The sequence below is a fragment of the Triturus cristatus genome, chromosome 2_2, assembly GCF_964204655.1.
Source record: "Triturus cristatus chromosome 2_2, aTriCri1.1, whole genome shotgun sequence".
NCBI lineage: Eukaryota > Metazoa > Chordata > Amphibia > Caudata > Salamandridae > Triturus > Triturus cristatus.
Genome location: NC_140582.1, coordinates 1,066,462,990 through 1,066,490,462, shown reverse-complemented (window position 1 = coordinate 1,066,490,462; position 27,473 = coordinate 1,066,462,990). Strand labels below are relative to the sequence as shown.

The 27,473-nt window shown below is 45.5% G+C and overlaps 1 protein-coding gene across 5 annotated transcripts in view; it reads left to right on the top strand.

Annotated features, from left to right (window-relative positions):
- The window catches only part of TACC3 (transforming acidic coiled-coil containing protein 3), a 610,937-nt gene extending 589,720 nt beyond the window's left edge, over positions 1 to 21,217 (top strand). For all 5 annotated transcript variants that reach the window (XM_085642581.1, XM_085642579.1, XM_085642580.1 and 2 more), the window contains exons 15-16: positions 2,377 to 2,497; positions 21,023 to 21,217. In XM_085642581.1, coding sequence (XP_085498707.1) covers positions 2,377 to 2,497; positions 21,023 to 21,088 — 187 coding nt within the window. In that variant the 3' untranslated portion in view covers positions 21,089 to 21,217. The remainder of the gene's footprint in view (positions 1 to 2,376; positions 2,498 to 21,022) is intronic.
- The last annotated feature ends 6,256 nt before the right edge of the window (positions 21,218 to 27,473 follow it).

Sequence of the window (27,473 nt, the reverse complement as noted above, 5' to 3'; positions counted from 1 at the left end):
CCTCAGACATCCCATTTGTCAACACCATATGGTCTCATGCAGTCGAGACTGTTAAATGTCGTCTCTACCTACTATGTTAAGGCCCTGAAGCCAATCCTCTTCCCCACTATCTTTGAAGATGAAAAGCCGAAAGGCCTCAACGTCTGACTTCCACTCCAAGAAGACTGTTCAAGCTTTCTTCAAAGTGGTTCCTCACACAACTGTTTTGGAGTATTGAAAGATGTACTCCCTCTCTCTTGATCAGTCTTGCAGATAATTTATCATCTAGTCAGTGGCTTCCAAGATCAGTCTCCCCATGCTTCTTCTAATCACCTCCAACTTCTCCATTGCCTTTGACTTCCTAACTTCTGCTAAAATCTCTGGTCCTTTCTCAGCAGTTTCCTTCTAAATCTTTCAAGCAGAAGAGCCCATTTAGGAGAATAATATCACACTTAAGTCTTTCTTGAAAACCAGATCTCCTTCCAGGTCTTTAAATAGTTCAGTAGGAGGAATCGTTCTCATGGTTGCTTTCCCAGACACACTCCTTCCTGGACATCTGTTTGGACCACTCTCCCAATTATTTTTCTCATACATAGTCATTCTCCTCTGGCTTGTGACATTTGAGTAGATTGCTTAATGACAAGGAGGTGCTTTTCAGAGGAGCGTTGAAACGTAATATTAGAGTGCCTTTTCCTACAACATCAACCTATGATTTGAGATCCTACATCACAGTGCTACTTGAAGTAGACCTTTTATGTGACTGGCCCTTTGCTTTCTGAAGCTTTTGGTGCAATTTTTCATGATTCTGCCATCAGTGAAGTCTGCTGTGTTGAGACTTCAGAAAGATTGCATTGCAACCAGATAAAGGTCCTTTTTTCTTTACAACATGCTCTCTCCCAGATGCGGTCTTTATTCCAGCAGCCAGAACATGTTCTGCTGTCGCTTCTTCCTCTTGACAAGTAGAGCAAGCAGATGAACTTAATTGACAGGAATAGATGCAGCACTTATGTTATCGCAAAGGTCACTGTTAGTGCCACTGTATTGCTTGGGGCGATATGACAGGCAAGGCAAGGTTTCCAAGAAGTCCTGGTAAGGAATGATTGTCTCAAACCTTATAAGTATTGCCTATTTCAAGGTCATGGGTCCACCATTTCAACATATACCTAAGCCAACCTTTCCTTTTTTGATTTGAAAGGCATCCTTTTTGACAGCTTTTTACCTCTGCATGCAAGCCAAGTTCTAGGCATTGTTTGCAGGTACCTTACACTGTCCAGATTCTGTGCAAACAGAGTGGTGAGAACGTATCAGATCGTTTCCTTACCAACGTGCTGTCTGAAGCCTTCATCGCCATCAGAAAGCCCTTCACATTTTAGATAGGAAGAGTGTAAAGATTCCATGTAGACAAAAAAGCGAAGCAAATTTATAGTCTGTTCCCAAACTATGGTCCTGTTAGAACTCATTATCCTACCAAAAAAAGAAGAATCCATCTCAAAGTGGGGTGTCTTGTATTTTATTATGTTTCCATTTTTCAAATAAATCTCTGGTAGTCCCAAAGCGCATTCAGTAAGGAGTACGTTTGATACACTGGCTCGATTGAAGAGTGTTTCGGTTTGATATTTGTAAGATTGCAACATTAAGTTCCATGCTCTTGTTTGAGAGTCCTTGTCTTGATTTCAGGGATTCATAGGTAGGACAGGACTCCTTGAGGAAGCTAGTTAGTTGATGGATGTGGTTTTGCTCTTGTCTGCCATTTCCAGTGGAATGGGCTTGCTATTCTGTTAAGTGCATATAACTGTTAATGGGGATCACCTGGAATAGAGCTAGGATTACTCTTCCTTCTCCTCCTTGTGGCCTTCATTAATAATGAGCAGTCTTAAAAAAAATTAAAAATACACACCAGTATATGTCAGTATTGAAATGCCAAGATGTAAATGTAGATAAACGTTTGGTTGCCTATCGACAATCTATTGCTCATTTTGTATTCTTTAAAAAAATCGGCCAAATTTAAGACAGCGGCACTGTCAGATTAGTAATCTGAAAACTTGTGTTTTTTTTATAAACTGAAGTGGATTAATAGTGGAAGCTGCATTCTGCGTCTGCAGAATTAGATACCAGAACCTGGTGACTTATGCACCTATTCTTGCCTTTCCTGCATTTAATTAACTGCTATGAGCTGTTTCGGTAAACTGTCCAACGTAATTTGCATTTTCTTTAAAATGGGTGTAGGGTATTGCCGATTAAGGAAATATTTCATAATGCTGAGCTTCACTTTTAGCTATAGTTTAGGCTCCACATAAATATGCACTTGCAGGTAAGTCGCCGACCCATGGATTACTTTTGTTCTTTTATGCAATATTCTTTGCATGTGAAGGTTTATGAAATAAATTTTACTTTTAGGGCCAATGAAGAAATTGCACAAGTACGGAGCAAATCAAAGTCTGAAGCTGCAGCTTTTCAAGCTACTATGCGCAAGGAGCAAATGCGGATTCAGTCACTGGAGCAAGCTCTTGAACAAAAGGTGAGTCAATCTGGGATTGCAATATATTTTTAGGTTTTTGACCCGAGTGTATTTTCTTTTTATGTTCTACAGACTTTGCCCAACCCTCGATTAATAACACATTTACTGCCTGGGTTGACTGCTAGCTGACTTGAAAAGGCACTTTTTCTTGCATTAAATATTTCATAGCTTAACTAAGTTGATTCATCAATCTAGGAACCATGGATAGTCAATTTTAGCTCAGAAATGTACATTTACTGCAAAATAACATTAAAACAGACACAATCCATTGCCAATCTGCTGCATATGACCCATGCTATGGGCCTTTGAGCAGTGCTTCAACCGTCCTCATAGGATCCATCTGCTAGATTTTCTATTGCATATCTGCCTACCAACAATCCTCTGAACTCTGTGGTTATCTTCTGCAAATTAGTTTTTGGCCAGTCTAAACGAAATCTATTCTACATTGAGATGATATGCACTTTAGTACTGATTAGCAGTTCTAAAGTGCCATTAGTCCTAAAACCAACAAAAAATGGGTCAAAAGCAGGAGGCCAGAAAACATACGTCTAGAGGTAAACAGTCTAATAATGCCAGCTCTAACAGTCTCTGGATTAAAGAAAGGTAAGGCAGCACAGAAAAGGGCCTTATCAAGGTTAATAGTCCTATGCCATAGTCAGTCGTATATAGCTTTATTCCGAGCCATGACAGAACATCCATAAAAGCTTTTACACACTTAATAACACATATCGAATTCATGTGACTATATTTTTAAAAGGAGTTAAATGACAATTTCATCATAAAAGCAAATATTTAAAATACAATTCATTAGTTTCAGTCCGATACATATAAAAAGTTATGTACAGAAAGAGAAAACAAAAACACCACTATACAGAGTTGACTAATATAATCCTAAAAAGTTTAAAGTGAGTTTACCCCGCATTCTTCATTTTCCTCTTCCCGTTATTATTAATCCTGATTACCTTATTAATCATGGCTCTTGGTATATGCTCCAATTATTATACCCGGCACCTATTATCAGCTTCTTCCTAGCATAAAACACTGCCCAGAGAAAAGATGACATGCTGTAGCAAATCTCTAGTGATGGCAGGGACTGCAGGTACAAATAAGCTGTACAACAGTGTTTAAAATGTAGGTGCCTTATAATTGGAAGAATGTACCGCTTCCTCTACTTAGAATAAAATGTACACATTAAGACCACATGCATCGTATTCTGGTGCAGTCTGCGATCACAGGGACAATTTACCAGGTCTCGTGACCAATCATTAATTTTGGAAAAGGTGCATAATCTGTAAAATATGCCCCACCGTAGGCGTGTGAGCACAAATCTGTGACTTGTTTAAAACAGTTTTAAGATAGGGCTGCATATAAAAGGTGGTTAATATAATTTGATTTTGTACAACGGTAGGCTTCGGGATTTCAATTGTCAAACAAAGTTTTTCCAGATGAGCCCCTGCCTCTGTTTTCAGTGTCTTTCTGCTTATGGAAACTAGTTTCTCTGGGTTGTCTAAATACTCTGGATGGGCCATATCACCAAAGAACTGCTGGAAATGCGTCAGCCATGGAATAGATTTATACGCACTTAATTTCAAACAGTTGTTGATTATTGCTCGGTTGAAATCAGTGTGGTCTGACGTTCATATTTTTCTTGGCATGCATAAGGTATTGAGAGTTCGTTTGTGAATGCCGAATTTGAATAATTATTTAGTTTAGTTTATTGCCATATAAGCTATGAGCGAATTGTGGGAGATCTGTCTTCCTTAACTGACATACCGCAAATATTTCCCTGACTCTGTATGGCACTGATGTTTAAGATCCCTAAACCCCCCATCCCAACCCACCCCCACCCACAGAACTGTGATGAATTTCTTTTCCCTCAATAATGCGTTCTAGGTCCTTGTTTTTTCTGCAACGTATCAGTTTTGCAGCGTGAATCTTTTCTGGATTCACTATGCTGTGCATTATTCCACCATCTAGTGGTTGGGACCGGAATTGTAGTCTCTTTTCATTTTTATTTTTTACGTGGCCTGGTAAGCGCCGACATACCACCGTTTTGTGTCCTCCTGTGACAGACGTGCTTCCTCCGGAAGCTTTCACCTTTGGTCGCCGTCTTCAGATTCTTTTTTTCCGCTGTTGGGTCTGGATCAAGACGGGCAGAGTTCCAGAACTTTGGAGAGAAGAATCCAAGAAAATTTACTAGAAGAACAGGAAAACGACTTTCGACACACCGGCCTTTGAACTGGTGAACCGGGACACAGAGAAGAGGATAAAACAGCAAAACTTCGCAGTCCAACAGAGAATGCGCACACGGGGCTCCCTGAGTGCTGTAATGGACAAGACACCATTCAAGTTCTGCAACAGTTGCCACCATAAGTACGCGCAGAAGGACCAGCACCTGGTCTGTAACCTTTGCCTGCTGCCCGACCACCGTTCCGAAGACCAACGCGTGCTCGGCATTCACCCCGAAGACCTTGAGGGTGAGGGAAAGGCAAAGGAGGGCGAATTACAACATGCAGGGTCAAGGACCACCACCATCGCTTCGAGACCTGGGCCTCTCCAGCAAGGAAGAGGAAAACGTCGCCGAAGGGCCCGAGGGCGACTAGGACTTGCACGTCGACATCAAAAAAAGAGCTCTGAAGGAGTTAAGCGACAGCGACCCAAAGACAGTCGACCGAGCCCCGAAGGAGTGACTAAGTCCATAAAAACAGCCCCGGCATTGAAAATTTCGATGACCGCGAGCTCATCCAAGGACAGTCAGTCTGTTTCTTTGACACGGACTCTCAGACGGCAAAAACCCTTGATAAGACTAAGTCGTCGAAGAGCAGTCACGAGAGACTCCTCTATGTCGAAGAAAGAGAGGGTGAAGCAAGCTTTGACTTCAACGTCGTCAAGCGCCAAGAGAAAGCAAGAAGATCTTGACGCCGAAGCACAAGCGTCGGAGCTCGAGAAGAAAAGAAGGCTCGAAGCTGAAATGGCAAGCATCTTGCAGTGCAAGAAAGATTTTAACAACACAATTAAGCAATTCAATGTCCCGCAAAAAATCTCGACACTCCCGGAAAGAGACCTCTAGGAACTGCAGGTTCCTACAACCCCAGAACCGGCTGACGAAGAGGAGTACTACTTCGAAGCCGAGGGAGAGGATGAGGACCAAACCTATCACGGTTCGGCGACCTCAAGGATACAAGACACCCATTGGCAAAATCTCGACGCTGACTCACCAGAAGGGGTAGACACATACCCTTTGAGCCCTCACCCCCAGACATCAGGATGTACAATCGGGTATTAAAGAAGGCTGCTGACACCTATGGACTACAGCTAGAGGAGAAGCCATAATCATGCTTTCTTCTATTAAACCTTGCTGCCCAAACAAACACGAAGCCAATTCCTGCCCATGCTTCCAAGTGTGCTGGGCCAGAAAAAAGCTCGCAAGGAACCTGCTACATGCAAGGCAGTAACACCAAGGGGAGAGAAAAAGTACAAGCACTCCTCTAAGGACCCAATTTACATCAGGGGTTCAGTTCCTGCTGACTCAATAATAGCTTCCACAGCCAGAAAGAGGGCTAATGTACTCACTAATGTGGGCCCACCACCAGACAAAGAGAGCAAGAGAATAGATCTCACAGAAAGGAGAATGGAATGAAGTGCTGCGATTCAGTGGGGCATAGCCAACTCTAATGCCTTGATCAATAGGCATGTATGCCAGCACTGGGAGGAGGTAGGCGATCTGCTAAAAAATCTGCCAGAACAGTTCCAGATGAGGGCAAGCCACTTGGTGGAAGAGGGGAAAGACCACTACAACAGACTCTTCCCAACTGGGGTGGGGAACCCACATGAACAATCTCACGGTGAGGGGTCTATGGACACAGCAGGATGCGATAAAACGTATAACTTACTAGAGTTAAAAACTATGTTCCTAGCCTTAAAGGCCTTTCAGAAGGAGCTTTACGGAAAAAGGGTGCTGATTCAAACAGACAATACAACCACAATGTTTTACATCAACAAACCAGGAGGAATACAATCAGTAACATTGTCAACCCTAGCCCAGGAGCTATGTAGATGGGCTATCCCAAGGAACATAGACCTATTAGCAATCCATATTCCAGTGAAGGACAATGTAGAGGCAGACAGACTGAGCAGACAAACATCAACATCCCACGAATGGGAGATGAATCAATCAAATTCTAAAGATCTTCAAGAAATGGGAGACTCTGCAAATTGACTTAATTAGAAAATGCCAACACTTCGCATCCAGACAACCATGTGCACAGTCCCTAGGGAATGCGCTGTGGATAGCACCGCATGCTCACTCCACAAGGAAAAAGGAGCAACAGTGGCTTTCCTAGCGCAAACACCAATTCAGGACATTTGCCAAGCTGCAACATGGTCTTCAGTGCACGTGTTCACAAAGTACTACTGTGTGGACATTCAGATGAACAAGGAAGCACAAGTGGGACAGAAGGTCTTACAACATATATTCACAAACCAGCGTTCATCTTCCACCCAGCCACCACTGGATCAGTAAACCACTACAAAGTCTATGCATAGCATAATGATTCCAGAAAAGATTCACGCTGCAAAATGTATAGTTTCTTACCTGTCGGTGTAGTTTTGCAGCTTTAAGACTTTTCTGGATTCACTAGCGAACCCACCCACCTTCGCCAAGAAGATGACACAGGAGGAATAAGCAAACAGAACCAAAAAACAAACAATCCGAAGATGGCGACCAAAGGTGGGAGCTTCTGGAGGAAGCACCGACGTCACAGAAGGACACCAAATGGTGGTATGTCGACACCCACCAGGCAACGAATGTTATCTTCGTGTATTGTCAGAGGGTTCCTGACCATGGTTATATCCACTAAATTTTCCTTATCCTTGGTTATTTGTGATCCGTTATGTCCTGTCAATCTGCCCTCCTCCTTGAGTCAGTCCATTCCGTCCAGCGTCGTTAGACTCTTGGAATCTATTGTGGTTTGGGATTGTAATATTTAAGAAGCTTGCTCTCTGCTCATACGGTTGAGAACTCTGAGTATTTTTTATTTAGAGGCTAGTTGAAGTAACCGAGGGGGCATAGTGATATAACGTTTCCATAAGTGCTAAAGGTCCCAACCCTTTTTAGGACTGCGTCCACCAACTGGGGGCACCTGAAGTTCACTACCACACAATCATTACTCTGTGTTTTAGTCCCACTCCCTACCCACTTAACTCTCCTTACCATCTTAAAGTCTCTGAATAGGTAATGTGTTAGACCTGTTCTCTCACCTAGCCAATTTGGAGCCTTTTTTCTCAGTGAGACGCAGTTCTCTTTTTCGTTTATATTCAGCGAGGGGACGTTCATCAAGACTACCACATATGGAGCAGCTGCTGGTGGAAGGTCCAAAGTTTCTATAGTACTTTCTGTTACTTCCTCCTGATTGATAACCCCTGGGTGTTTCCTGGGCTCTTCGAATGTCCTTTCCCTTCTCATTCCTCGGCCTGTCCCCTCCAGTTGAACTTGATCTATGTCTGTCTCCCCCTCCTATGCGTTTCAAACCCTCGTTATTAGAGGGATTAGTGATAGTCCCTCTTATTGAGCTATCCTTAGCTAAGTGAATGCTACTCGATTTAGCTGATACTGTACGTGGAGGGGCAGGATCTGTTTTATCATTATCCTTTTAACCTGCTGAAAAAATTGTCAAGTTCTAGGCAGTAGTCAGTTCTACTTTCAACTTTAAGTAGTCTAGCTTGTATTGTCCCCATGGTCTTTCACATGCTGATCTAGTATTTGAAAAGCCTCTGTTAAAGCATCTAATTTTGGGATAATTAAATTAATATTTAGTGCTGATGGGGTGGCCTTTGCGTTTACCTCTGTTTGGGCCAGCCCCTGGATGAGAGGTTTACCCTTATTGTTCTTAGACAACTCTCAACTTGGTTGGGCTGATATATTGTGGGGGCATGCTCTTTTTCTCACCGCTTTGATTGGGGGGGGGGGGGGGGAGCTAAACTTAGCCAGGGAAATACATTGTACACCGCAATTAGCCACCACCCCATCATACTCCCTCGTAATTCCTTTGCTTGTTGTGTTACCTCGCATACTATCTGTGATATTAGAATGGGCCCCCTCTGGTGAGTTGTTGTTCATCTTATGTGCTTTACTCTCGTTCTCCCTACTTAATCTGCTCTCCATGTTGGCATTGCCACAGTTCTCGTACTCCTTGATGGGGGACTGTACTTTAATAATAGTGTCTGTTTCACGACCTCCCACCCCCCGATAAATAGCAATGATTCTTCGACCGTCGATCTGCTTTTCGATGGCTCCCATCGCCCCCGAGATATATCTTAGTAATGACGCTTGTGTCTTGTTTGGGGAAGGGGCTTTTTTGCTAGTGGCTACGTGTTTTCTTTTTCCCCTATAGGTGGTGCGCGTCTTTTTTTATTTCTGCTATATGAGAATTTACAACAATGGTTGGGAGAAGCAGGGGCTACTAAGGTACACCACACCGAACAAGCATTTGCAATGCAATAGGTCTCGCATTTTTAAAGTTTGAGCTATAGGCATTGCTAAATAATGCAACAGCAATAGCGCAAACTTTAATGATGCAAGACCTATTGCATGCAAATGCTTATTTATAATATTTTAGGCCCACTGATGTCCTTTGGTGTGCCAGAAAAGAGCCTATGCTCCTGTGAGACTCCTACTAACTCCTGCAAGAGTCTGGGGAGTTCACTGGACTCCCCCGCAGCATTGAAGAAATTTGGGCTAGGGTAGAGACCCTAGCCTGTCACCTTTTACTTGACTTTTTTTTTACTGTTTTAAAGACACGCCTCCATGACCAGGTCTCCATGTCCTGAAATGGCGGCAGCGACATTTCCCTTCACGTTGCAGTCAATCACAGTGTGAGTTCTCGTAGGGCTTGCTTGGAAAATTGCATTTTGAGACCTCCCCTTGTTCTAGGTACCTGCTTGACGGATCACAGTAAGTTACTGCAGTGAGGTATTGAAAACATATATTTTTTAAAGAATGAGAAATGACTTGTCATAGACCAGATCCTGCGGTCAAGCACCGATGTACACCAATGTACAGGCTGTAGGGCGTGCGCAGCTGGATTTGGCTGCCTTCATTGGGTTAGGATCTGGGCCAAACAAACGCTGTACACCAAGTGATTTTTGGTGCATTTTGCCTGAGGTGGCTGGGAATTTGCTCAAATTTAGATATGATAAGAAAAACACAAACAAATTTTAAAGTGACGGTATACTCTGGTATGGTAATATGATCTTAGCTTAAGTTAAAAAAAAAAGATTCACTGAAAAATATAGGTAACAGTGACAATATGGTGAAGTTTTTAAATGAGACAAGAACTAAAATTTAAAAAATGAGCAAAAAACACTCGAATGCACTAGTTATGGTTTCATGAGCTAACTATAACTTATCCCTCGACATGCACTGCTTGTGACTTTACACATTACATAATTCATGACATGCCATATTACTTTATTGTTCAAAATTGGGATTAGCAACTGCGCTTTCAATATTATACATCTGGCAATGTAGCTAATAGGTAGCATCTCCTCATACAAAAAATACATATTTAAATTACATATATTGGCTGTTTTTGATGAACTTTACATATATTTAAAATATCAGTTTTATGCAGATGAAATAATTCGCCTAAAATCACACCGTGATTTTTAAGCGTAAAGCCAGAATTAGATCCCCGTTTTCAGTATCCCATAGTCAGGAATGTAACCACTGAGCAGCAGCTGTTGGCATAAACTATATAACTATCACTTTTGGAAGAAAAAAAGCTGATCTGGATTTTAAAAACATATATACCAAAGAGGAGCAAAAATTGTCCCGTCAGATAATTGCACGGCATCATTAACACACGTTTCTCCTACTTTTAATAGCGTGTTATGAAATTGCAAGCCAGGGACTACTGCTGGGTAGGAACACTCGCCCTCCGTTGGCCAGCAGAGAGCAGTCAAACACATCTGTGCTGCCTCGCCTGCTTACCAATACATGCACACGGCTCTCCCATCAATACACAGTAACAGATAATGCTCTGCTGCTAAACCGAAGAGGCAGAGCTCTTCACTTAACGCAGTTATTTTTTTAATTTGTAGCCGTTGTTGTGTTCAGTTGCAGCAACTTAATTCTTTCCTTCTGCCTTATGAAGAGGAATAGACATGCACCACTTCAAACTCATTTTAGTCAGACAAGGCCAGAGCGATTGGGTAGCTTTTAAATAACATCCATCCGTAATTGGCAAAGTGCTCACGGAGCGCTGAACATTTAATATTTCTGCTCAACCTAACAGGAAACACTTTTTTGTTGATAATGCAAAAAGCACTCATTAGATTTTGAATGTCAGCCTTTCTTGAAATAGCTCTGGGCTACAGTAAACTGCTCACAAAACAGAAAGAGGAAATAAGAGAAGATGATTGTATCTAAATTATTTTGGAACCCTTGTTGATATTCACAAAGTCCCTTAACCCTGCAAATATACATTTGAGCATGAGGTAAGATTGTATTAATAAATGAGTTGTTTTGTTATTGAAACGACTTTTTAATTTGAATCGGGCAATACTCTATTTGTTCAGGTGGGGGACACCATCATTCGTTTTTCATCATCATACTTTGACCCACAACAAGAGAGAATGAGTGGTGCGCGCGCGCCACAGCGAGCGATCTGTTTTCAATTATCGCGCATTGAAAACAGATGTCGGTGTGCGGGTTACAGACACCAATAGGCCATGGGCGGAGCAACGCGAGCGCCTTTGGCCTATTGCAGGCTGTCTTTCTTAAAAAAGACTACCACAAACGTCAATACGGTGGACCAAAAGGAATCGCACACACTGGTGCGATTCCAGGCTCCGTTTTGGAACCCTCCACAAAAGGACTCTCGCTGCGCACTGCATCGCTGCGCACTGCAGCGCTAGGCGCGAGACCTAAAAAGTGCAAATCTAGCCTATCGCACTTGTCACCCTTTCTCTTTCTCGGATTAACTCTGTGCTCTTCTAACTCACCAACCCAGCCTCTTGTATATTTGGTAGATATTGCTATAGTATTGACTTTTAAGGTGTGAAAACTGCAGTTCTTAGTATCCATCAGAGGAAAAAAGTTATTTATCTTTGACAATGCTTTTTCTGGTCAATATTGTAGATTTCTCGCTGCCCTCCCACCTCCCCATTCTAAAGAGTGCACGAAGGTTTAAAGTTAGGTTTTGGAACACTGTCACCTGCAAATTGTGCCTGAGGGTGTAGAAGAAGACAGATTAAGAAACTGATGCATATGAGTGGTGCTTATTTGCAGCTCTGCTCAATACTTTCCATTGCGATACTGAGTCACCATGGAGTCACATGGTGCCACTTATCTAGTTGTGGGAACATTGCTGAGAATTCTGTGGATTTAGTCTGGCGCCTGGGATTATCCTTAACGTGGGGAATCTGCAGTTGGAGTATTAACCAGATGGAACATTGCTGAAGATAATGTAACTTGTATTTTTTTTATTTTTTTTTATAGCTAGCCGGAGTCAGTTTCCCATTTCCAGAAGTTAGGTGAGGCTCTATTCAGGCAAAGATTTTTGATTCATTTTTGTCAGGAAAGAATCTAAAGCTGCAGGTTCTTTGAATAGGACTACATTTTTCATGCATTCTTCTGAAACCCGCTTGGCCAGTGAATAAGAAAGATAGACATCTATTTTTCCTTATTGATAGAAAGGCTTTCAGTTGTTTGAAAGTATCTTTTGAGTAATCTTCTGATTTTCCAGTTCTGATGTGTATTTCTAACCATCTGTTACTCCCTTGTGAATATCCCTAGGCGCCAGACTGGGTCTGGAAGCTCAGAGGCAGTGCTTCTGCACACCTGAAGTTGCCAGTCTGTGTGGATAACTTTCCCCTCGGAAAGTGACAAACTAAGTTACTTGTAAGTGCTAACTCTGCTCGCTGAAGTCTGCTCCTTTCTTTTCGTGCCTTCGAGATCTGCTCTCTTTCGTCATAGTGAATAGATTTTTCTTCCACATTTTCCAGTGTACAAGGGATATGTCACTCCATAAAATGACCTAGTCTAAACCTTGTAAGGAGTGCTGCAAGCAGAGGTCTTTGATGGATTTTCACTAGGTGTACCTTTGGTACTAGAGATTGACTCTTCTCCTAGGCTGATAAATCATGCGTCCATCCAAGAATAAAAAGATCTATGTGGGGGGGATCCACTAGAATGCTCAATATCAGTTTCACCTCCATCTCTCTGGCAGCACAGCAGTCGTCTGGTGCAATATGTAGAGCCAGAAGCATCTGATTAAAAGTCCACGCATTGTCTAAAATCATAGGGCCAGAGCCCATGTACTTATAAATTGCACAACACCTCCTTTCAATCCCAGGCTTGGCTTCAAAAACCAGTTCGGGTATAAGCTAGCCCTTTGTGTGAGAGCAGGACAACGCCTCTAGAAATTTCAGTACACCCTGCCTCCCTCTCTCCAAGCCCAGGAAGACCATTTGTACGCAGACATAACCCTGTTACACCAAAACCTCACTGTGTAATGGCTGTCTGGACAGCATGCACAGTGCCCACCATTCCTCAACGTGGATTGGAGTCAGGCTTGCAAGCACAAAGTTAGAACTTCCGAGCAATGCCCACTTTTTATAAGATCTCTTTAGTGGAGGAGAATGTTTGAATCATTCAGCATTCTGTCCGCCATTTGTTGCAGTCCCACTTTTTGCCCTAAGTGGGACTGGTATGCTCAGACGCGGTTCCCTTGCTCCCTGTGCCACTGGATTCAAGCTAGCCGGACTGATGAGGATGACGTACCTCAAAACTGGTCCCAGGATGCTTATTTCCAGTTCTGGTAGGTCCTGGCTTGGCAGTACAGGCTGGACTGTCCCTATGAGGAATAGGGTCAAGACTGATTTGCATATGACTGGGTCCAAACTGGGGTGCATGGTGGGCAAAAGAATGATGGATTTAACACAGATCTTTTGACTGGGGGAGAATGTTTGAGTCATTCAGCATTCCGTCCATAATTTGTTGCAGTTACACTTTCTAAAAGTGGCATTTCTACAATAGGAATGTAAAATCCACCTACACCAGTAAGCAGGATTTAGCACCACTATACCAAACATACCAAACTTTGCACTGCTACTCCTAGCCACCACTGATTTCCTTTCAACCACTCCTGTCTATTTGGTGAAAAGACACACTTGTCCCTAGAGAGCTTTAAAGAGAGCCGAGCCACAGCACACAGTTTGGGCTTTTCAGCTCCAGTATATCCATCCCTCCAAATAATGCCGGAGGCTGTGCATATCAACATCAAGGTCCAATGCCTGCACAACTGGTCTTCCAGCCTTTTTGAGTTGGTGCACTTCTCCGGCAACAACCTCAAAATCCTTTTTTGTCGCCCTTAGCGGCACAGACATTCAGTATGAGACCGGTTCAACTCTCTTCCACAAGGGTGGCAACATATTACAGCCAACAAATAAGTCCTGCAGATTGTCCAACAGGGCTATGCCATGCCGCTCCTTTTTTTGACCCATTGCACTAGCCACCTTCATTGGCCCACTTGTCGGAGGACCATAGCTCTGTTTTATACCAGGATGTGCCGGCTTTTTTAATTATTGGAGTCATGGAGATGGTACCAGCCTTTGAAGTGTGAAAAGTCTGCTATTCCCAGTACTTCCTTGTGTAATAAAAAATGAGTCCTCCACCCTGTCCTTGTTGTTCTCTTTCAACGATTTTCTACACAAGGACAAATTCAAAATGTTCACCTGGGCCCAGGTTCTATCTCCCCTCCAGCCCAGACACTGAATGATGTTGGTGGATCTGCTGGATGCTTATTTGCACATCCCGTCCTTCATGCCCATAGGTGTTACCTGCAGTACAAGGTGGGCCTCTAGCAGTTTGCTGTTTCCTTTTGAGCTCACCAATACTCCTCGGGTGTTCAGGAAGGTGATGGTGGTGGCCGCTACCCATCTCTGCAGGTCGGGGGAGCCAGTCTCCCCCATACCTCAAAAGGCTGTTGCAGACAGGCTTGCTACAGTCTGTCATGGATCGCCTCCAGACTACTGTGAATCTTAATCACTCTGCCGAAGTCACACCGAACGTATTTGCAGAGGCTTCCTTTAATCTAAGCCGTCCTGAATACGGTGTGAATCTGAAAGAAACACATTCGTTAGATTCCTCACCTTAGAATATCGGGGTCCGGAAAGATTTTTCGTCAGCAATACCCCTTGCGCGTCACTTGGTGTCGTCTGCGGCTCCACGTCCGTCGTCGCCATCGTGCGCCGGAATGACGTCGTCAGAGTACTTAGACGCCTCCCTCGCGCGCTGACGTCAGTTCTTCTTTTTTCCGCGCCAGACAGCGCCGATCCAGGAAGAGCTTACCCCTTAGTTATTTTTTGACAAAACTTTTTTGACTCCTTTTGGTCTACTTGTCGAATCGACTCTGGTGCCGGTAGGATGCCTGGGTTTAAAGCCTGTGACTCCTGTCACCGACTGATGTCGGTGACGGATCACCATCGCGGGTGCCTTTACTGCCTGGGGGCCGACCACGATGCGGAGTCGTGCCTCGACTGTCAGGCCTTGACTTCGAAGGCTAGGCGGGAGTGGTCCCATAAGCTTCTCGAGCTTCGACACTCAGCTCCGCGCTGTTCAAGGTCCCGGTCCAGGAGGAGGTCGAAGGACCGGTCGCGGAGCCACAACCACCATCACCGGGTTCGAAGTCTTCGGGTAAGTCGAAGCACTCCAAGAAGTCCAAGAGGCGACACGGCTCTTCGGACTCCCCTTGCCGGTCGCGGGTCAGGGAGGTCCTACCCCCGCGGCTCTGTCGGAGCCGCGTCCGTCCCCATACCCGCCGGTGCCTGGGACTGACGCAACTCCGGCGGAGATCAGTGCCTTCCTCTCGGCCATGAGGGGCCTGGCTCCCAGGTCGACGCCTGCTGGTGCGCCTTCGGGCCCCGCGGGCTCGACTGGGCAACCTTGCGAGCCGGCGGCTCCGGCGCCGTCTTCGGTCCCGGCGCCGCAGGTCCCCAAGAGATCCAGGCCTGGATCTCTGCCGGCGCCGGTCGACCTCACGACGCCTCATCTGCCAGCACCGACACCGGTTCCACCTCCGGCACAGTCTCTGGACGACGCCGATCCCCGGGTTCAGCACCGGGCCGGGCTTTGGTGCGGCGCCATCCGACGCCGATGGATGAAACTTTCATCTACCTCCCGGCTCCGGTTATTTCCCCTGTTTATCAGGCATCGGAGGACTGGGGCGACTGGGAGGGGTCTGAGGACCCTATGGCCAGGCAGGCCGATTTATCACAGGACTGGGCAGACGAACTGGGGGATGCCAGTGGTCTGGACACCTCCCCGGACATTGGTTTCATCTCTCCGACTGTGGCCTCGGAGGAAGGTGCTGCTTTTTCAGTGGTGCTGCGCAAGGTGGCCGAAGCCCTTGGGCTGGAGTTGCCTGCTGTGGCCGTGAGGACTAACCTCCACACTGAAGTGCTTCAACCGTCAGCAAGCTCCTCGGAGCCTCTGCTGCAGTTCACTGAGGCACTAGTGGACGTTCTGCAGGGCACCTGGTCCAAGCCCTTCACAGTACCTCCTGTGGATCGGACTGTGGCCCGGCGCCACCGCCCTGCTCCAGGCGACCCCAGTTTTCTGTCCCAACACCCCGCGCCCGAGAGTCTGGTTATCCAGGCCTCTCCTTCCCAATCCTCCTTCCAGTCTGCTCCTACGGATCGGGAATCCAAGAGGCTGGAACAGTTCGGAAAGAAGCTGTTCTCTTCCCTTAGTTTGGGACTGCGGTCCTTGAATACCGCGTGCCTCTTGGACCGTTATTCCCACTCTCTGTGGGATACGGTGGAGGACGTGCTGCCCCTGTGTCCAGAGGAGTCCCGGGCACGGCTTGCCCAGGCTGTTGCTGATGGGCGAGATGCAGCACAAAATGCTATACGATGTGGACTAGACACTACGGACTCGCTGGGTAGGGCGATGTCAACCACGGTGGTGCTCCGTCGCCACGCCTGGCTGCGGTCCACGTCTTTCTCGGGGGATGTCCAGAGTACCCTCATGGATATGCCCTTTGATGGCACTCGCCTTTTTGGCCAGAAGGTGGATAGTGCGCTGGCGCGCTTCAAGGACTCCCGGGCTACGGCCAAGTCTTTGGGCCTCTCGGCCCGCTACCGCAAACTTCTGCCTTTCGCCCCTTTCGTGGCCAAGGAAGCCACTGGCTGCAGACTCAACCTGCACGCGGACGTGGATTCCGCCGAGGCGGTACCGGGGGACAAAGTGCCGGTCAGTCCACATCCACCCCGGCAGCATCCGCCTCAAAGCCCTCCTAGTCCGAGCTTTCAGGCCCATTCAACGCCAGTGGGCGGCAGAGTTCGCAATCACCTGCTCCACTGGCGTTCCATCACGTCGGACAGGTGGGTGCTGCAAATCGTCCAAAGAGGCTACTTCTTCCCCTTTGAGACGACCCCTCCAGCCATGCCACCGCAGTACCACCGTATGTCGGGGGATCACTTGAATCTTCTGCGGGAGGAAGTTGCAGACCTCTTGGCCAAAGGGGCCGTCGAGCGCGTTCCTGGTCCAGAAATAGGTCGTGGTTGCTATTCCCACTACTTTCTGGTTCCCAAGAAGGGCAAAGGGTGCCTATGCCCTATCTTGGACCTCAGGAGCATCAACGCCTTCCTCCGGAAGGAGAGGTTCAAGATGCTCACCTTAGTTAAGGTTCTGGCTGCCCTAGACCCTGGAGACTGGATGGTAGCGTTGGACTTGCAGGACACTTATTTCCACATCCCCGTCCTGCCGGCCCACCGGCGTTACCTGCGATTCACGGTGGGTCAGGAGCATTTTCAGTTCACCGTGCTCCCCTTCGGCCTCACCAGTGCCCCTCGGGTGTTCACGAAAGTGATGGCGGTGGTCGCAGCTCATCTGCGCAGATTAGGGGTTCCAGTCTTCCCCTATCTCGACGACTGGCTGCTGAAGGCGGGCTCGCCCCAGCAAGTCGTCTCCCAACTCCAGACTACGGCCGAACTCCTGCACTTGCTGGGGTTCTCCATCAATGTGCCGAAGTAGCATCTGAGTCCCTCCCAGAAGCTCCTTTTATCGGAGCGGTTCTGGACTTGGCGCAGTTCCGGGCCTATCCGCCGGAACAGCGGGTCTGGGATATTCAGGCTCTGATTCCCATCTTTCAGCCTCTATCCCGGGTTTCGGTCAGGTTGGTGCTGCGGCTTCTGGGTCTGATGGCCTCCTTCATCCTATTAGTGCATTATGCCAGGTGGCGAATGCGGGCTCTGCCGTGGGACCTGAAGTTTCAGTGGACCCAGCATCGGGGCAACCTGTCCGACCAGGTCTTGATCTTGGAGGGCACTGCGAAGCAGTTGTTGTGGTGGCTCACGAACCGCGATTGGGTCAGCGGCAGATCCCTCTCCCTACCCCAACTGGAGCACGTAGTAGAGACAGATGCGTCCCTCCTGAGATGGGGGGGCCATATGGGGGAGGCGGGGATCAGAGGCCTCTGGTCTCCGGCGGAGTCTCAGCTCCATATCAACGTTTTGGAGCTGAGAGCAATCCGACTTGCACTGAAGGCATTCCTTTCCTCTGTCTGGGGAAGTGTAGTGCAGGTGTTCACGGACAACACCACCGCCATGTGGTATTGCAACAAACAGGTCGGGGTGGGGTCGTGGACCCTTTGTCGGGAGGCTCTGCGCCTCTCGACATGGCTGGAACATCAGGGCATCACCCTGGTGGTTCAACATCTGGCGGGCTCTCTGAACGCCAGAGCAGACTAACTCAGCCGCCGGTGCATGATGGATCACGAATGGCGTCTAAACTCGGACGTGGCGCAAGGCCTCTTTCTGCAGTGGGGAGAGCCTTGGTTAGATCTATTCGCCACCGAAGAGAACGCGCATTGTCAGCAGTTCTGCGCGTTGGAGTTTCCAAGTCGGCACTCGGGGACGCCTTTCGATGCGAGTGGAGTTGTGGTCTGTTGTACGCCTTTCCGCCTATACCACTTCTGCCCAGAGTGCTGAAGAAGATCAGGCACGACCGGGCCCAAGTCATCTTGGTGGCTCCGGATTGGGCACGAAGGTACTGGTATCCCGAGCTACTCAGTATGTCAATCGATCCCCCGATACGACTGCCTCTTCAGGAGGACCTTCTGTCGCAGCAGCAGGGGACGGTCCTCCACCCGAACCTGTCCAGTCTCCACCTCCATGCGTGGAGATTGAGCGGCGACAGTTGATGCCATTTGACTTGCCTCGCCTCCTGAAGTCTGCGATTTCATTCTGGCAGCCAGGCGTCCCTCCACAAACGGTATACGCCTGCCGGTGGAACAAATTTGTGGCTTGGTGCACAGCAACGGCTGTGGATCCCCTTAAGACTGCTTTCCTGGTAGCCATCACCTCGGCTAGACGGGTGAGTGAGCTCCAGGCTCTATCTTCTAAGCCTCCTTTTCTTTCTATTCATCCGGACAAGGTTGTCCTCCGGACTCGTCCTTCTTTTCTTCCGAAAGTGGTGACTCCCTTTCACATCGGGCAATCTGTCTTGTTGCCCACCTTCTTTCCGCCTCCGCATTCTTCGAAAGAGGAAGAGAGGCTCCACCGTCTGGACCCAAAACGGGCGCTGTCCTTTTATTTGGACCGCACCAAACAGTTCCGGGTGGACGACCAGCTTTTTGTTGGATATGTGGGGGATAAGAAGGGGAGAGCAGTACACAAGCGGACCATCTCGCGGTGGGTCGTCTTGTGTATAAAGGCTTGTTACTTCTTAGCTAAAAAGCACCCTCTTGTAGGGCTGAGAGCCCATTCCACCTGGGCCACAGCGGCGACTACTGCCCTGGGCCGAGGGGTCCCTTTGCAGGATATCTGTCAGGCAGCAACGTGGGCCTCGCTGCACACGTTTGCCAAACACTATTGCCTGGACAGCCAAGTCCGGAGAGACGGCTTCTTTGGCCGTTCTGTTCTCCAGGACTTTCTGGTGTGATCTTGGTTAGCAGACCCACCACCGGGGTTGGTATTGCTGGGGTATCTATTCTAAGGTGAGGAATCTAACGTGTTTCTTTCAGATGAACATGTTACTTACCTTCGGTAACGATGTATCTGTAAGAAACATTAGTTAGTTAGATTCCTCACCGACCCACCCATCCTCCCCGTTCTACGAACCGACATCTAGGGTTAAGGCTATCCTTTTCAGGGCCCTAGATTTTTTGGCACTAATGTCGGTCTCATGCACGGCTCTGCGTTCCTGGCACGGAGAGCTATGTACAAGAACTGACGTCAGCGCGCGAGGGCGGTGTCGAAGTACTCCGACGTCATTCCAGCGCACGACGACGGACGCGGAGCCGCAGACGACGCCAAGCGACGCGCAAGGGGTATTGCTGACGTCAAATCTTTCCGGATCCAGCCTGACGCCTGGGGATATTCTAAGGTGAGGAATCTAACTAATGTTTCTTACAGATACATTGTTACCGAAGGTAAGTAACTTGTTCTTTTGAGCCTTTTCTCCAGGCTAATGGCCCCACAACATTTGGGCTGTGATTACCAAGTTCCAGCCACTGAACTTTTGCATAATGGAGTCTTCAAGAAAGTAAACACAGAGATACCACTGGATTCAAGCTAGCCTAGCTGATGAGGGGTTGGAGGGTTCAGTGACAGTCTTGCTAGATTTAGAATAATTTCTTTCTAAAATGTTCTTATTGAAGTTATTGTTTTCTTTTCAAGGGCTTTAAAAGCATGTTCAGTTGATTATCTGGCCAGCCACTTGCACTGCTACACGCACCTTATTGTGCTACTTGTGCTGGATACAAACTCTCAAGCTAAGGCTCAATTTGTGAGTTTTACCTGCAAATACATTGGCAGAAACACTTTGCAGGGTTGGTGATTGGTGGGATTGTTGCCACCCAACCCTCAGTATGTAGAGGATGCTTTGGGATGTTCCCATGGTTAATTTGAGAGCAAGGGTGACGATGTAGACTTACCCTTTAAGCAACCAGATCATAATCTACTTTCTGGTGTACCCTTTACTACTATGAACAGTGATGAAACAGACTGATCGATATTGGCCCGTGGTCAGGTATATTGTTAAGATCAATGTATGCGGCTTCAGCTTACACTTGTTAAGTGACAGTCGTCACACACTAACCAGGAAGGAGGACTGAACCAAGAGTACAAAAACCTCTATACTGAGGAACTTGTTCTTAGCTGATTTTACAAAAATTAGCATTTCAGCCACTAATTCTCCCCTTTTATGCCATATGTTCTCTTTCTGCTTCAAAGGGAAGATATGATAACTAGTTTAGAAACATTTAAGGCAAATTGGTACAAAAGATGAACTTTGGAAAATTTGCAGAGATCCTTCCAGTGGCAGTTGCAAATATTGCGAACCTGGTCCATGCTAGACTACAAGCAGTTAAAGCTTAGTAACTTTCTTACTATGTGCAATGTGTGCCTACTAAGAATGATTTAAATAGATTGCACTAGCCAAATCAAATTAATGTCATATTCTGTATTGAGTTGCAGTGTTCTACTACAGTATTAGCAATTAATTTTCTGTTTTTTCTACAGACTAAAGAGAATGATGAACTCACGAAAATCTGTGATGATTTGATAATGAAAATGGAGAAGATCTGATGCTCAGGACATACCTTTCAAAATCTGCCTTTGTTTTCTTCTTAACTGTCTTCCTGTTTGTCTTTTCTACAAAGTATTTTTGGTTTTATATGTTAACTATATATGTAACAAATAAAGATATTGGAGTTAGCTTGTCTCTTCATTTAAAATCTTTAGATCTTTTGAGGATTTTGACTTTGTATTAAAATAATTTTGCATACATCACAATGTGGTGCAAACACTTCATACACGTATAACCCTTCATGAATCTTTTAATAAACTCCAAGCTATGGGAAAGCGGGTTGGAAGAAGCATTGGTATAGCCAACAGGTCTTGCCTTGGCAAGCCTGCTTTAAAAATGGGAACATTATAAAAAGTACTAAAGCTGCAGTCTTATGGTGCCAACTGCAAGTAAATGAGACTTCTCAAAATAAGTAGAAGAAACAAACATGACCTGAAAGATTGGCCTACTAGCCCTAGCACTAAAGTGTGCTACCTATTAGGTGGATATGCACAAACAAAATATTGTCCCTCAGTGAAGAGAACAAACGCTTGAAGTTGCATGACCATTGCCTCCCTGGCTGTAGACGGTGGTGGTTGGGAGCAGTGTGTGAAAGACTCTTGAACAGACAATTGGATGGAAAGGGTTTTGGCTAGAAAATGTGCGTTGATGAGCACCTCCACTAGGGGGGCCTTGAAACAAATAAATATTGCCGGTTGGCATCGGCACTAGCGAGTATGTGTTGCCTGTTCGTAATAGAGCCCATGAAGAAGAGGAATTCTCACCTCGAAACGCGCCTGCCACGAAGAAGCCTGGCTTTGAGGACAAACCTGTGGGAAAAGAAGACCGGAGGTCGGCAAGCTGTGTGTGCCCTCTGAACAGCTGTCGAGCACTTTGAGATATATATATATATCAACAAAGGTTACAAGAACATTATAGTTAGGCTCAGATTTCACTCGTACAAAACCAATGAAATTCAGCAGTTATCTGAGCTAACTATAACTTATGCCCAGCAGTGCACTGCTTATGATCTCGCTTATTTTATCACTCGTGACCTAGTCTGTAACATTACTTTTAACATTCTAAATTACATCATTGATGACCTCATCCAGTGAGTAAGTTTTTTTGCTAAACCTATATTAAGCTACCTTCAAAAGTTAAATTAGTGTACTACTGATTGATACTACTGTTCACATATATTATGTGAGTGACTCTGTATATCTGTGTGAGTAGCTGTATGGGTGACAGTGGCTGTATGGGTGAGTGAATGGCTGTATGGGTGAGTGAGTGGCTGTATGGGTGAGTAAGTGGCTTTGTAAATGACTGATGGAAGCACTCCCACATCCGCTCATTAACCCGTACAGTGTGTGAATGGGTATGTAAGTAGTTGTGAGTGCTTGTATGGGTGAGTGAGTGGCTTTGTTGAGAGGCGGTTTTGGGTGGGTGAGTGGCTGTATGGGTGAGTGAGTGGCTGTATAGGTGAGTGACTGGTTTTATGAGTCGCTGTATGGGTGAGTGGGTGTGTAAGGGGCTCTATGGATGAGTGAGTACTTGTGTGGGTCTGTGAGTGGGTGTATGTATGAGATGTTGTATAGGGGTGAGTGCTGCTGTGGATAATATCAGTGATGTCCATAACCATGTAATAAATGATGTAATATGTGAGGTCATAAGCGGTGCATTGCAGGGGTGTAAGTTAGTTAGCTCAGGTAACTAGAACTGCGGAATTTCTATGGTTTTATAAGAGTCAAATGTGAGTTAACATTATCGTCCCTGTAACCTTTGTTTTTTTCAGTGAATTTCTAAGGTTTTTTTAATTCTATTTCCTAACTATAACGTCTCTGTAAGCTTTGTTTTTTGTGTGAATTTCTAAGATTTTTTTTCATTTCTTACCTAACCTTTCACAGCTTGACTGTATGGGTTTGTGAGTGGCTGTATGAGTCTCCGATGAGCACTCAGCAATCCCGCTGTGTGGGACTAACTGTTGGTAACAGGAGGGGTTCTTAGCCCCCAATGATTTTAAGCATTCAAGGGGAGTTCATCCCCCAACCAGTAGTGCGCCAGGAGGCGTGTTTGCAGAGTGCTGGACAAAGGGGACGTGCCTCCTACGAATTCTCAGCAATACCGCTATGTAGGACTTACTGTTGGTAATAGGAGAAGTCCTAGACCCCAAGGACCCTCAACATCAAAGGAGACTTAATCCCCTAAGTAGTGTGCCAGGAGGCGCTTTTGCAGAGTGCTGGACAAAGGGGTCTGGGTCTCTGAGCTGCTTCAGGTTTTGCAGTTGGGGAGGGGGAGGTGATGAGCACCACCAAGGTCCACATATTCCTGCACATAGAGGAGAAACAAATTATATAAGGCAGTTTAAGGGCCATTGTGGGTGCCTATGGAACCCTCTAACACACCCATGGGGTCAGGGTACCTCTACCCTAACAATTCACTTTTACATGAAGTTTTACCCCGGGGACTGTTTCCTGATAGATAAAATGGTGGCCGCAACTTTTCTGTCAAGGTGCAGCCAGCCAATCAGGACTTAGCTTTGGTTCGTGAATCCACTGATCCCTTGTCGACGAATCCACATCTCTATATATACAAATTTGTTTTTCCACTAATATATCTATAAGTACTGAAGGGATTTACACCAAATCACAAAAAGCGTTCTCTACAGGACAGAATCTACCTTTCTGCCAAATGTACTGTAATTCTGTCCAGCGATTTGGGCTGTAGTTGTGTTGGAAACTCCTATGGGAAGTAACATAGGGAAAATCATGCTGTGGGGCCACCCTTTTTTTTTTTGGGCCCCTGCTTGACAGGCCACCCAAAAACATTTCATACACAAGCCGAAGTGAGTGTAAAACAAATGTTGGAAAAAAGATTCGTTCAGGGCCAAAGATATAGGCGAATGAGAACCTTTTCTTATGGAAACTAGTTCCTAACTATAACTACCTACTGCAACTTCTAGTCTGTGGTATGTATGAATGTGTGTGTATAAATATTATACACACATATATATTTTAATACACACACCCCAAAACTAGGTTGAACGAGTCTGCTAGAGCTCTCTTCTGGCCAAGCCCAAACACAACACCTGACTGTTTTGCCAAGTCAGTTTCATCATGATTGACTTACTCTTTAAAGGGTGGATTGCTTTTTCAATTGCACCGTCCTCTTTGAAGCTCACTAAACTAAAATGGTTCCTTGTATCCATCCAAAAAATAGAATATTGCATATTGCTGCAGCAGATAAAGATGATTGTAAGACATTTATATTTCCAGTTCTACCGTGATTATACAGACTTCCTAACGCAACCTGTTTCGCTAGGTTTACAAATAAGCATATTGATGAAGTAGAAATGAAGGATGACCGAGACTTCGAAGTCCAACGAAGGTAAGTTTATTGACTCTTCAACAGGTTTGGGGATCCCAGCCTGCTACCTCCGTCAACCGCCTCACCGAGGATGCCTGGCCTCCCTGGTATTCCCATAGCATTCCACGGACACCACGGCAATTCCCACGAGACACGCAGAAGGAAGACTAACAAGCTGAGGTACACATCACAACATATCGCCTTACTTTACAAACCTATGCAAAACAGATCAGTGGCAATGAAGCAAACAAAAATAATAATCCAAAAGAAGAAACAGAAATCAAAAATCCTAGTCCTTACAAAATCACTAAACTTTACGGGACTAGAAAGTAAATGAGGTTGTCTTCCTTCTTTAGAAACAACACCTAACACTTCCTCAGAAGAGATGTCGTGATATGTCATCCATAATCATATCCACACAGACATCCCCTTTTTTTACAATACAGGGCTACTCTCCGCCTGTTCCATTTTTTACAATTCACTAAAACATGCCACTTGTGCACTTCCTTCACTTCCACAGGTGCAGAGAATCTGTTTACACCTTGCTCTCTTCTGCCCAATACTACCTTGACTAAATAACCAATCTCCATTTTACCACCCTTCACAGAGTGCTCTCCTTTAACATGAACATCACACTCCTGCATCCACTGAGGAGTGAGTTTGGTCTTTGACACATCCTTTTAAACAGCATTTCATTAGTGACACCATGTAAAGTAGTGTTTAAAGACTTTACCATTTTTGCAACGCATCTCTGAACATCCTGATTCCCTTGAATGACGATTTGGATAATGCCTTTGATGACTCCATTCATTTGTTCACCATGCCATTTCCCTGTGGATTGTATAATGATGTGCACTCCTGCTTTATGCCATTTCCCTGTATGAAACTGCATGGCATGAGAAACAAGTTAAGTGCCATTATCAGTCACCATGATGCTAGGAAAACCTCTCTTGAAGATAGTCTAAACTCTTGATCACCATACCAGTACTGATGTTTCTCAAACATTCTACAATGACCCACCGTGAATAGACATTCACCAAAACCATAGCAGAACGTTTATCTCCTGGTAGAAAATCCATGGGGCCAATGGAATCCATACACCGTTTCTCCCATGCTCCTCCACATTGTCCTCCAGAAATGGAACCCATACCTTGTGAACCAACTTTGAGCCTCTTTCCACTTTCCCTACACAAACTACAGCGATCTACCCACAATCTGACGTCTTCCTCTAGATCAGGCCACCAACAACTGTCCTTGAGACGTTTCTTAGAAATGGTTTGTCCTAGATGACCTTTGTGTGCCATGAAAAAAGTTTTTCTCAGTGCTGTAGGAGGAACAAATCTATTGCCCCTTAAAATCAGGTTGTCAGTCACACTGATACTGATACTGAGTTCTTCTTGCAGTTTGACAAAATTCCGTAAGGATGGCTTGAGATCACCTTCACGCCACCAACCAGACCTGATAGAAATAACCAGCTCTCTATAGTCTCTATCGTTCATGAGTATGCCACTCATCCTTAAAAACTGATTTGAACTCATTTACAAACACATCCTCAACACTGACCATAAGACATACCATTTCATCATCAATTTCTCCACTCTCCCCCACACTAAGCGGTAATCTAGAGACAGTCCGCTTGGACGTTTTTTCAACCTGATATTTACTAGAGTTTATACATGAACTCTTGGAGCCTGGAAGCAAACCTCATTAACCGCGAAGAACCTTAGCTTGCCCACCCACCCCCAAACTCAACATTCTGATAAGGGGCTTGTGGTTTGTTGTTAACCCCTTCGCTTCTAGGCCTCCCCCAACCCCCTGTGCTAAATCTTTTGTTGGGTATTTGGAGTAGTTCGCGGTTAGGCCCCTGAAACTTTTTGACCACAAGGTTTCCATGACAAATTTGCATCCTTTTCTTCCAACATCATGGGGATTTTAAACGTACCCAGGGCTTGAAATGGGGAAAAGTGCTACAGATAAAAGCATTTGGTTTTTTCCCCTGCAAATGGTATCAACAAAGGGGTTGTGGTGCTGAAATCACCACCATCCCAGCTTTCAGGGGCAAGCAGACTTTTGTCAGAAAACCAAAAATCTATTACACAGTTTTGGCATTTTACTGCCATAGCCTATTTTTGCTATTGTTAGTGTTTTCAACCTCCTTCCAGTTAATGGTAAAAATGGTTAAGAAGGCAATGATGGATCCTGAAAAGCTATACATTTCTGAAATGTAGACATTTTGAATTCAGCAAGGGGTCATTTGTGTAGATCCTTCAAGGTTTTCTTATTGAAACAGTGGAAAATAGAAAACATTGAAAATAAGTTTTAAATAAAACCAGCCATTTGTGCCAACATTTTCGCCTGTAACTTCTACTAAGCATTACAGATGTTTGAAAGCAATCTACCGTTGCATCCGCTGGGACTTTCTAGTTGTGGGGATATATAGGACTTATAGGTTCACCAAGAACCCGAGGAATCCAGAGCCAATAACTGAGCAGCGTCTTGAAATAGTTTTTTTATTGTGTACTGGGTATATATCAATTCATTTGGGAAAATATAAACGGGGAAAAATCGGTATGAAATACACCTATGTATTTCTGAAATGGGAACAAAATAAAGAGTTTAGAAACAGTAGCTATTTGCACATCTCCAAAATTGTGGGTACCCATACCAGCATGTGACTCTTAGGACATTTTTCAAAGTAACTTCTGTTTTACACATTCTTACATTTGGAAGGCACAAATATATTGAAAGACAATATCTCCAATTCTGTGTTCCCCTAAGTCTCCAGATAAAAATGGTACTTCATTTGTGTGGGTAGACCGTGTGCCCACGACAGGAAACGTCACAAAACGCAACGTGGACACCATATTTATACAGTGAAAACTGAACTTTTTTTTGCAAAGTGCCTAGCTGTAGATTTTGAACCCTAGCTCTGCTGGCACGTAGGGAAACCTAGCAAATCTATACATTTTTTAAAACTAGACACCCAGGGGAATCCAGGATGGGGTGACTTGTCTGGCTCGCACCAGGTTCTGTTACCCAGAA